Source organism: Lissotriton vulgaris, chromosome 6, assembly GCF_964263255.1.
Source record: "Lissotriton vulgaris chromosome 6, aLisVul1.2, whole genome shotgun sequence".
NCBI lineage: Eukaryota > Metazoa > Chordata > Amphibia > Caudata > Salamandridae > Lissotriton > Lissotriton vulgaris.
In genome coordinates, this window is record NC_141694.1 from 1,469,141,698 (window position 1) to 1,469,153,810 (window position 12,113).

Sequence of the window (12,113 nt, forward strand, 5' to 3'; positions counted from 1 at the left end):
GTGTTACGCCCCTGGAGCAAAGGTTAGCTTGAGAGTGGGGCAGGATGACAGGAAGGGTGTTTTTGAATAGGCGAAGGATGAAGAGAAGGGAGACAATGGGCAGAGGGTGGTACGGGGGTTTGTAGGACACCAGGTAGGACTTGTTGTATGAGGGAGGGTGTAGGGAGATGTGCAGATAATATTGTCACCACTGGCATTGTTGTCGTAACAGACAGGCATAGGCAGGGCCATTGCTAAAGAACATGCACCTCTAGCCAGCCTTAAGGACATATCACAAACACCCTTAAGTTGTAGAGCGCGATGATTCTTCATTGCATGGTGCAAGTGTACCTGTCTATTTATTTTCAGGAACTGAAACCTGCACCAGTGAGCATACGACTTGCAAGCTTGTGTTTGATAAATAAACCTCCTGATGTGTTCAGAAATATGCCTTGACGGTTGTGGTACCTAATCAATTGAGCCCAAACCTTCCCTTAGACCAAAATTTAAAAAAGAAAATGTGCATAAAGGAAAAACTACAGATCCTAATATATGCTGCTAGTGTAGGAATTTCAAGTTCATTTTCCAAACTGGTGATGTACATGATTTTATATTTCTTAAGTGTTTTGTTCTAAACCACCTGAACTGTGTACCTAATTGTTGCAACGGTACACTATTGTCACTAGCTTGAATTGTTTACAAAATTTTAATATATAGATGATTTCATTTTCAGGGATTGTCTCCTACTAGCGCATGTGAGGCTGTCCTTCAGGATATATACCGAAGAGTTGGAAACAACAAAATGTTTGAAATAGGAATAATCGCTATGAATTTGAAGGTACGTTTTAAGTCCGAGTGTACATCATGACTTTGCATATCATTTATATGTGTGACTAGATGCTCGCACTCTTCTTGGTAAGTATAGTAACATGCTAACCTTCTCTTTCTGACTTGGCTCTTCATGATCAATCCACTAAGGTAAAACCTAGATAAAATCCCACCTTTAGTAGCAAACAACAACAAGCGTAAATATCCTTTTAAGTATATTTGTTATTACTTGTAGAAAAGTGTAGTGTAGTGCTGTTTTTCCCGGCTGTGTTTTTAATTATGGATGCAAGGTGTGCTGTAATGTATTCAGATTCAGATTCAAAATGCTTTATTCAGTATATATAAGTATATGACCATATAGCAACAAAAACATCAAAGCATAAAATAGTACATATACGAAATATATTCAGCCCATGAATCTGAATATCAACAGCAATTCCTAAATGTTCGAATGCAAATACATGATAAAGTACAATTTTATCTTTATAAAGCATGTGCAAAATTTGCAATAAAGTGACACATACTAACAATTAATAGAATTTGTGCAAAATTAGCATTCGGAAGGTGCTTTTAGTTTATATGCAAAAACTAGCAATGATAAAATACATAGGAATTGAAACACAGGTTAAAAGGGATTAAGATGCAAAATCACTGTTGCAATAATGCACCCAGAATGAAAATAAACTTAAAGCACAAATCTAAAATTCATAGTGTCACTAGTGTAAGTACATAATAAAGTGCAATTTTTATAAAGCATGTGCAAAATTTGCAACGAAGTGGCACATGCTACCGATAAACAAAAAATATGTGCAAAGTTAGCATTCGGAAAGTGCAATAGCCATCCTTTAGTTTATGTGCAAAAACTGGCAATGTTAAAATGCATAGGGATTGAAACTCAAGTTAAAAAGATTAAAATACAGAGTCACTATTACAGTAATACGCCCAGAATAAGTAAACTTAAAACACAGAACTAGAATTCATGGTATCGCTAATGCACTAGCCACATAATGTGGCAGGGAAGGTTATTGTCTTTCACTGTTATGATAATATAAGACATTTAGTTCAGTTTGTTCATAAAATCATCGATTTCCGTACAGATATACATTTTAAAATATATGTTGCTGTGCAGAAACATATATCTGGACTCTGCAGATTAAACAATACCTGCATAGCTGTCTTAGTGCATCGTAATTTATTGGATAAAAAAATATGGGTTTTAAATAATATTTCCTCATGGAAGTATAAAATTAGCAAAACAACATAAAATGACAGCTACTCTGTATAGATACCACGTCACAAGGGCAGGGAGAGGTGCTGTGCTGGTTAATCAGGGGGAATGCGACTAAATGATGTACAATGCCCAGGCGAAAGCGAGTTAATACAAAACGGTGTGAGCTTTTTGTAACTGATGTTAAGTATGGTTGAAAGCCTTCGCTAACCCTATACTCCTGGTAAAGGATAAAAGTTTTTTGTTTCACGCATTCGATAGATCGAATATTTTCCATATGTTTTACAAAGGATACTGCAAGCTCTTTTTTTGATACACAGGCCACCAACTCAGGCTCATGAAAGGCATTGATTTCATACAGTGTTTTATACCAGTATTTAATATGGCCAAGCCATAGTATGCGTGAGCGATGATCGAGCCTTAAACAGTCAGTTATCACGTCCTGAGTAAATTTGGTTTCGGTCTTTGACCAAATTGATCGCCATAGGGCCAATAGGCGCAAAGCTGTTAGATTCTTGACATGTCTTAAGCCCACTTCCCTATGGATTATCACAGTAGAAGCCGAGGCCGGGGTACATAGCAAGCGTTTCAGAAATGAGTTCTCCTCATTCTGGATTAGCTTGCCACTTTGAGTATTATAGCCCCAGACTCCAGCCCCATATAAGGCTGATGACAGACACCTTGAATTATAGATCGACACCATCTCCTTTATTCTCCGACCCCCTAATTTAGCAGCAAATCTAAAAACACTACTGGTATTCCTAACCATTTTAAAACGTATGCTTTCTTTTTCGCTGGCCCACCTTCCATCCCCGGAAAATGTAATGCCGAGATAACAGAACTTTTTAACAGTTTCTAACTTATCCCCATCTAAATAAAAAGTCCTGTTTTTCCTGGGTTTCTTCCCACATGACATTACAAATGTTTTACCTTTATTTATTATCAATTTCCTGTTATTTATGAAGGACTGAAATTTATTGATAAGACATTGCAGGCCATTTTGGGTACGGGACAGGAGGACCGCGTCATCCGCGTACAGCAATATTGGGATGGGGTTGCCATTAATAGTAGGGGCATCGGCTGGAATTAATCTGAGGGTTTGGTCAATTTGGTTTATAAATAGGGAAAATAAAAGGGGTGCCAAAACACATCCTTGCCGAATGCCTCTATTAATCTTAAAAAGTGGGGTACATTCACCAGCTGGACCAAATCTGACTTTACTAGACAAATTTTCGTAGAGTCTCGCCAAGAAGTGGATGATCTCGGATGGTGCCCCCATATCTAATAAACCTGGCCATAAAAAAGAATGTTCAACTAAATCAAAAGCAGAACTCGAATCTGCAAAACATAAAAATAGGTTTCCTTCTTTAGCTTTCATATATTTGCTAAGAATAAGCTCGAGGTTTACGCACTGCTCCATCGTTCCCAACCCCCTTCTGAATCCGTACTGCACTGGGGATAAGATAGCGTTTTCTTCAACCCAAGTTTCTAATCTCTCTAAGAGAACTCTACTGAGAACCTTAATTGACGAGTCCAGAAGGGAGATGGGATGGTAATTGCATACCTCTGACCTCAAGCCTTTCTTAAATAGGGGAACAATGATCGACTGACCTCATGTCTGTGGTAACCCGTTTTCAGCAGCAGCATTGAACAAACGTGTCAGTATGGGTGCCCAAAGGGCCATTTCATGCATATAGAGGTCCACTGGTACCCCATCGGGGCCCGGGGCTTTACTGCCCTTGCTTTTTCTAAGTCCCTTGTATACCTAATTCAAGCTAATATTTAACTGCATTTTCTGCCAATTCGATTTATTTTCTTTGGTTGTATCTAAAATTAACCCATCTGAATTAAGTATCCTAGAAAAATGAGCTACCCAGACACTACAGCTTACATGGGAGGTTATTTCGGGAATATTTTCATTTTTTCAAAAAGGACAATTGATTGTTTCCCAAAATAACTTGTGATTTTTAGTAGATGCCGCCATATCCAGATTGGACCATGCCTCGTCTTGTAGCTCTTTTTTCCGCCTGGCTAGCGAGGTCTTATAGTTTTGGCGCTCTTCCCTAATTTTTCCTATATCTCTGGGCTTGACATCTAGGGCGGTTTTTAATTTAGTTAATGCCAAGGTGCAGTTTTTGTCAAACTTGGTTTTTCTTGGCCTCCGGCTAGGCCCTCGATTACCACATTTATTTTTACAAAGTTAGCAAGGAGACTAGCCGGAATCACCTCAATGCCAGTAGCCTATTTCTGCAGCATATTTATAATGAACATTCATCATAAGTTGGTCGGGGTTAGTGTTGGCCCATTTAATTCTCATGCCATTCGGTCTTTCGGCTGAGATCCCTTGAATATGTCTCCCATCGGTATAGGTTTTACGCCCCCAACCGTGTAGTGTGAGTGAGATGCTGTTATGGTCACTCACAGTTTGCTCAATCACCCATAAATTAGAGTAGACCGAGCCACAGGACACGAGGAAATGATCAATGTTAGAGTGGGCATCCCTTCCTTTAAATGATGGACATTCCCTGTTATCACAATTTTTTGTGCAATCCAGCAACTCCAAATCCATTTTCGCAACTAGATTGTTTAATGCATTTCCAACAACGGTATGCGGAAAATGATTGTAAGGAGTGCTGTCTCTACTATCCTGCTCGCCTAGATGGCTGCAAATCCCCTTTAGTGCATGTTTACAGGCTTGTATGTTAAAATCACCTGCCCAGACGATAACTGGTGGGTCTCTGGATTGTGATAAAGTTCTTTCTATTTCCCTCCCCTATGTCTTGTATTATCGGTTCCTAGTTAACTCCCAAAATGTTATTATAAAAATTTGTTATAACCAGGTCCCTACCTTTTCCATGTTCTAGACGCAATATCTGTGCGTACGGGACAACCTCGGAGCAACTCCCAAATTTAAACTCAGTGAGCTTGGTTGATGCCAAGGTTAAAAGTCCACCCTTTGCACCACCAGCTACGGATGTTACTGCAGCTACATGATATGATGTATACCCCTCCACATGAATTTGTTCTCTAATCCATGTCTCCTGGAGACAAATTATATCGTACCCTTGATTAATGAAGCTCTTCTTACGGGGTAGTAAGTTTTCCAGTAATACCCGCAATATCCCATGTGGTGATGTTAAGACCTTCGTCGTTAGCATTATATGGAATAATGTGGGGTTGGACTATTGCTAGGCTATCTATTGAACTGACATCTGTAGCTGGAGTTATGTCTCGTTGGGCTATCATTACAGATGTATGCATGCCACCTCTCACTACTCCTTCATCAATATCCACGTCCTCTTTATTTAATCCGGCCACCTCAAGGTCAGTTTCAGGTCTAAACAGAATCTCCTTAGCGGGGGCTGTGTGTCCCTGAAGGGCCTTTCCCATACCATCAGTTTTTTCGATATCTATAAGCAAGAATTCAGGTTGATCGCTAAGTCAATCTATCTCGTCTATCGGGTCGAATACCTGAAATCTGTTATAGGTGGGAATTAGAAAGTTGTCTCTGAACTTAGGTGTGGTAGTAGAGTTATGGGCTACGTTATGGTAGTTAGCTCTGGGATGATCAATCATTCGTGCTTTGTGTTGCCTGCCTGACTGGCCCCTATAAAAAATAATCTAGTGGGAGTAGAGTAGTATTATATTCCCAGTTAGAGGGTAATGGCGCATTCAAAATTGAGTCCCTGGCCCATTCTGGTGTTCTGAAATTGATAACGATACAATCGCCGTCAATTTCCTTTTTGCTGGGACCCAACAAGCCCACTCTCTGAACCATTATTATCTGATTCGCCCCGTACATAGGGAAACCACAATTTCTAGAGAGCCAGTGTAATGTCTTGTTTTTGAGCGTTGCTTGATTTTCAAATTGGATGGGCTTTAATTTTGGAACATTAGCAAGAATCGCTACGTATTCAGGGGTAGATTTATATCCGCGGGAATTATGTTATATGTTTTTTGCATAGGGACTGCCTTGCTTAAATTAGTAAGTTCCAGGCTAACTTTCTTAGGCTTTTCTGCAGTGACTATTTGCCCTGTATTTACAGTACGGCCATTAGGTGCAGCATTTTCCGGGGTATTGACTGGACCAGTTGGTGTGTTACGATTATTTACTCTCGGTCCACCATTAGAAAGATTATTCAGGGGTTTTTCTTTAGGGACAATTTCCTGAGCTGGTTTAACAGGTATATTCATGTTTTCAAGCATGTCTGAGTGGGCTATGCCTAGCCGTTCTAGATTTCCTACCTTGTCTACTAGAACCTTTAATCTTTCCACTATCGGTACAGTAAGTGACTTTACTAACTGCTCAATTTGGGTCATAAGGTCTGCTACAATTAGGGATGGTGTTTCCTGTTGGGTGTTGCACCTATCTTCATTGGGCTGCAAGTCAGAACTATTTTGTGTCTTGCTCCTATCACCCTGTTGTTTCAGAAAGAGGGGTACTATTTTCTTCTGTCTACCCTTTGGTTTTCCCCGGAATTTATGTGCAATCAGCAATTTTCTACTGGGTGCTGGTTTACCTTTAGAACTACTGCCACCTACATTTTGAGGGATATTCACATTATCTATCTTATCTGTTGAGTTAGTGTTGACATTGCTGCATTCATTCAACCTCTCCAGATCATCAGATACATTAATTAAAATAGGGGACTCCTCATCTGTTCGCGTATTGGGAGTTACTGACAATCTGCTTTCTCGATGTGGAAAGTCAATGGGGGGTGATTGTTGCGGTATGCTAACACAGTTGTGATCTTTCCCTGGAAAATCAGCAAATGATTCCATAAGGATGGAGTCCTGAGAATACACTGTAGTTGCAGATGTATTTAGATGAATATTACTATTTTGGGTGGGTAGATTTGATAGACACAAGCTTGGCGGTAATGACATTCATCTCTCAGTATTTTCTATTGCAGTGACAACGACCCCAATAGTTTTTTGTAGCATTCTATCTATCGCCATCAGGCTTGGTAGTGGAGTGATAGCTAGTTCTTTTTTCCTCGACGTTGAGCGTGTTGACAGGAGTGTTTAAGCCCATTTTAGACTTTGTCGCCATTGATATACGAATAGTGCTGTCAACTAGGTACAATTGGTGTATTTCCCGGCACAGTTTACCTGATGCAGAACGTCTCAAATGATGGAGCCAAGAGTGGTGGCCCAGCCCAGCCTCCTCCTGCCCCGGACGGCCACAAACGGCCCGCCGTTTGCCCGGGCTTCACCCGGCGCGTCCTGCGTGCGTCCTCGTGGGACGAGGTAACAAACGGTGCTTTATGCGCCTCCTAGCGCTGGATGATGAGGGGGGCGGCGTCCTAAGTTCGAGGCTGCTGGGTGATGTAGTCCTGACCGGCGGAGACAAGCCTGGCCAGTCAGGAGGCAGTAGGAGCAGGACGCTCGGCGGAGCAAAGCCCGGATGCCACACAGAAGCAGGAAGCTGTTTAAACGCCTCAGCGTAGCTAGGTGAGCTCGGCCGGCGTAGAATCCCCCTTGACGCTGCCACAGAGTCTTTGGCTGCAAACAGTGCTTTATGCGCCTCCTAGCGCTGGATGATGAGGGGGCGGCATCCTAAGTTCGAGGCTGCTTGGTGATGTAGTCCTGACTGGCGGAGCCAAGCCGGGCCAGTCAGGAGGCAGTAGGAGAAGGACGCTCGGCGGAGCAAAGCCCGGCTGCCACACAGGAGCAGGAAGCTGTTTAAACGCCTCAGCGGAGCTAGGTGAGCTCGCCCGGCGCAGAATCCCCGTTGACGTTGCCACAGGATCCTCAGCAGCAAACGGTGCTTTATGCGCCTCCTAGCGCTGGATGATGAGGGGGGCGGCGTCCTAAGTTCGAGGCTGCTGGGTGATGTAGTCCTGACCGGCGGAGCCAAGCCCGGCCAGTCAGGAGGCTGTAGGAGCAGGGCACTCGGCGGAGCAAAGCCCGGCTGCCACACAGGACCAGGAAGCTGTTTAAACGCCTCAGCGGAGCTAGGTGAGCTCGGCCGGCGTAGAATCCCCTTTGACGCTGCCAATGTATTCTGAAAGTGATTGCAGCAAGTACTCTGTTTTGCAGATCCACGAGTGAGCCACCACTGGGGAGCCCAGGAAGAAGCTCAACAATTAACCTTTGGTCAGGAAGGATTGATATAAGCTATTATGCCTTAGGCAGAGTCCAGAATAAATGACTGTGAATGTACCAATGAGTGCCTATGAGGATTGTGTATGAGATGTGTGAGTGTTTCCAGAGTGTTAATTGTGAGCTTGTCTCAGAGGAGGCAGCAGCGAATTGCTTGCAGGGCTCTGTCCTTGTCAAGGCTGGCATTGGTAACAGAGAAGATCTTCCTTCACATTGACTGGACAGTTATGGAGTTTCTACAAGGGGGCTAGACCCAGACCTTCTGAAACCTGAGGGGTGGATCATATGCCTGGTTCGAGATACTTCCCATAGCTTTCCTTGGGCCATTAGAAGGGACTGACCTCTCCTCTGCTCACATGCATTTGTTGCTATTTCACCATCTATTTTGCTATTGCCCGGAATGGGTGTAGGACATTTGTGGGTTTTTACTGCTAGGTATACTAGAGGTGCCTCCCCTCACAGTTAAAAGAAGTTAGTAACTTTGTTTACTTCAGTATTGGAGCTTTCATAGATTCATATGCCTAAATCATTCCCCATTGTCTAGATGAGAAATAATGCTTAGATAAATAGCAAACTGAAAAGAGGCCTGGGCCCATTTTCATTTTCCAACCCATAACTCTCGTTACGTAAAAGAGACCAAAATTGTCTCTAAACCAATCAGACCCTCTCACCCTCTACAACACTATTGAGAGAACCTTTTGCTCCTCAGATTTTCTACCACACGTGCTAGGGAGTCTCCTTTGAGCTCTGCTCAAAATCTTCTCTTTCCACTTGAGATTGGGAACTTTGTTCTGTGGATTTCATCTGAATTTATAATCTTTATTGCTGCCTGCTAGTTGATTCTTCTAAGATTGTCTGGAAAGGAGAAAAAGGGTTTATTTAAAGCCTGTGCCACCTGTTCCAGGAAGAGGCTCTACACTGACGGCCCTCATGCGGGTTGTATTTACTGTCTTTATCCGGACCATCAAGCTAAGGACTGTAAGGTATATTTTACCTTTTCAAGTAAAACCCTGAGGGATCGTGAAGGGCGACTTTTGATATGGCTTCAAAAGCTAAAGCCCAGATAGGAGGTTATGTCCAGTGATAGTGATGAGGCATCCTCTTCTGCATCTATGAGATCTCAGAAAAGAAGGAAATCTCCTCATGCTCATTCCTCAGAGGAACGTCCTGAGGAGGCCCTCAAAAAGACCACTCAAGGGTCTTCTGCGCGCAGTTACTCAAAATCTCCTCAAGCTAGAGAAAAGGAGCGTAAGGGACATGCTTCGGGGGAAAAGCCTACAAAAAAGACGAGTTCTGAGCCGTCAAAATCACCCCCTCAAGTCAAGGAATCCTTCAGGAAGCCTTCATCAATGCCTCCTGAGGTAAAATCAGCGAAAACAGCATTGTCAACTGGGTCGTCGTGAAGAAATCTACAGCATTGACGACGAAGATTGAGGTAAAGTTCATTTCGAAAAAGCCTTCACTGCCTGTTACGGTTGGCTCTCCATCAACGGCGTCACCATCGACGATGGTTTCAACGCCGATAGCATCTAAGAGGGCATCAATGACGACGACTTCATCAGCGATGATGACAGTTTCAACAACAGGATCGTCGACGATGACGACGGGATCGTCGACGGCAATGACGACGACGGTAACTATGTCGTCGATGATGGATAAGGTATTGCGGTTGGTGTCAACGGCTGCATCAGCGACTATGATGTTGTGGGCGATCTCGTTGATGAGGGAAAAAACACCAGAAAAGCTGGAAGTTGCCAGGAAGAGGAGGATTACGCCAGAAATCACCTCACCAAGCAAGATTACTCCTCTTGTGCCATTGCACCTGCTAGAAGAGCAGGATTCAGAGGAGGAGGAGGATGAAGGCCCCTTTGGCTACGCGAGTAGCCCCTCACAATTGCATGGAGGATGACTTTGAGGAGGGATACAGAGAGTATCAGTATCCTCCCCAACAACATTATCGCCAGGGCTACCAGGAAGACATGGTGGCCATGCCACCTTCCTTAATGATGGATCTGCAGTTTATGCTGGCAGACTACAGAAAGAGGTTTTCACCAACTCCGGCCTCTCAAGAAGTACTGTTAGTTGCTCTAGGCCCGCGCTCCATTCCCACTACTCTGGTTAGAAGCAGGGAGTTTCTGCCAGAGCCCTTGCCTAAATCACCACAGCCAATGCCTCAACAGGATCCAGTCACCACGGATGATGACCAAGAGGAGGGAGAGATAACAGACCCTAATAAGGAATGGGCAATTACCTTATTCCATCGCCTTCTTCTCCCTCTCAGTGCCTATTGATTCTCTGCCGGAGGACATCAGCAGATTCCATAATTTGATGGAAAGAGCTGCGAAAAGGTTTCATCTTCCAATGTCGACTACCCAAACGGAATGTTTCTTGTATGATTTCAAGGAGCCATACCGGAAATCAATTCATGCTATTCCGATGGTTAGCCATGTTTGGGAAGAAGGCCCGAAGGTCATGAAGACACTGGCAACAGTCACACCAGTGCTCACCAGACTGGAGAAGAAATATAAAACTCCTTTAGATGCTCCAGCTTGTTTAGTGGACCATCCTAAACCGGACTCTGTTATATCCCAAACGGCACAACAGAAATCAAAGAATCCGTCTGCTCCGCCACCTGACAGAGAGGGTAGGCGCTTGGATAATGCAGGAAAAAGGTTTTCGTCCATGTCTGCTCTTCTGGTTAAAGCTGCGAATGCCCTTGCAGGTCCGATAGGCAAATGTGGTGTGACCTGACACCTTACATAGACCTGATTCCTGAGGATAGTAGACAAGAGGTTAAGAAGATGGGCTTCGGATGAAGACATTGATTGCGCAATCGGTGCTACGCCGTCAGGGATGGCTGAGAGCAACAGCTTTTAGACCAGAGGTCCAAAACAAGATCTTGGATTGAAGGTTTTTAATTTATTTAGTCTAGTCAGATTAGACTGTTTATAAAGTTAGCATAGTGTGGCTAACTAATGCGCACAGATTTTCGTATTTGCGGCCTACAAATTTACACCTGCAGTATAGAAGGCTTGTTTGACGAAGGTACCTCCAGTTTGAATTGTGTAATCATTGTTTTCCTGTATTTGTATTCATGTTATGCAACCCACTGAGTTATCCTTGTCTTTCGCAAGCTTCAGTATAGAAGCTTGCTCCCCTAACTCCTGGAGCAATTCCCCCCTCCCTTTGGCTCTGCTGCGAAAGCAGACAGAATGACCTTGGCGCACAGATAGTGTGCTCAGCCCCAGAATCGAAACTTACCAACTGTCTTGGCTTGTGTAACTGGTCCCAACTGGAAATTTCCAGTCTGGGCATGTCTGGGAGGGGTGGAAAAGCTTATTGTGTGTCCTCCTGTGTCCTGAATTAAGTCCCCCTCAGGGTCCATCTTAGAATGCATGTCTGACTGGGGCTCTCTCTGCAGAGATTTACTAATAAAGCTGGTTTGTATTCTCTACTGCCTGACTGACTCTTTACTTGAAAACAAAAAAGTGTAAATAATCTTGGCACAGGCAGGCTGATTATTAATAATATTGACTGGTGTAACCATGTGAAAATGTCCAGGAGGCTTAATGCATTGATATTGTTTTAATGTTTTTGTTATATTTTGCACAAATTGATGTCACTTTGTTAAATGAATCATTTTCTGAAAAATGAAATGTGTAACTTTGAATGCATCAAAGAAAAATGATGTTTAAAGATGATTTAAATATATTACAAATGATAAAGTAAGGTACAATGACTGAATGTATTGTATCCAAAATCCGCTGAATAAAAAAGCAGTATTGTGAAATGGAGGCCAGGTAATTTCCCTTTTGTATAAGTTTAGTACTTCCTACCAGGCCCCCGTAGTGGACGTGACCCCTATGTTTTGAAAAAAATCTTCACTTGGGAAGGCATTGAAGGGGTTATGGTAAGAACCCGCGTGGTATTAGAATTTACCGCGTTCTCAGGATCTTCCCTTCGATGGGGAGAC

General features: G+C 43.2%; 1 protein-coding gene across 3 annotated transcripts in view; it reads left to right on the top strand.

Annotated features, from left to right (window-relative positions):
- The window catches only part of LOC147709001 (uncharacterized), a 398,890-nt gene that overhangs the window by 343,194 nt on the left and 43,583 nt on the right, over positions 1-12,113 (top strand). For all 3 annotated transcript variants that reach the window (XM_086927594.1, XM_086927593.1, XM_086927592.1), the window contains one exon: positions 713-817. In XM_086927594.1, coding sequence (XP_086783720.1) covers positions 713-817 — 105 coding nt within the window. The remainder of the gene's footprint in view (positions 1-712; positions 818-12,113) is intronic.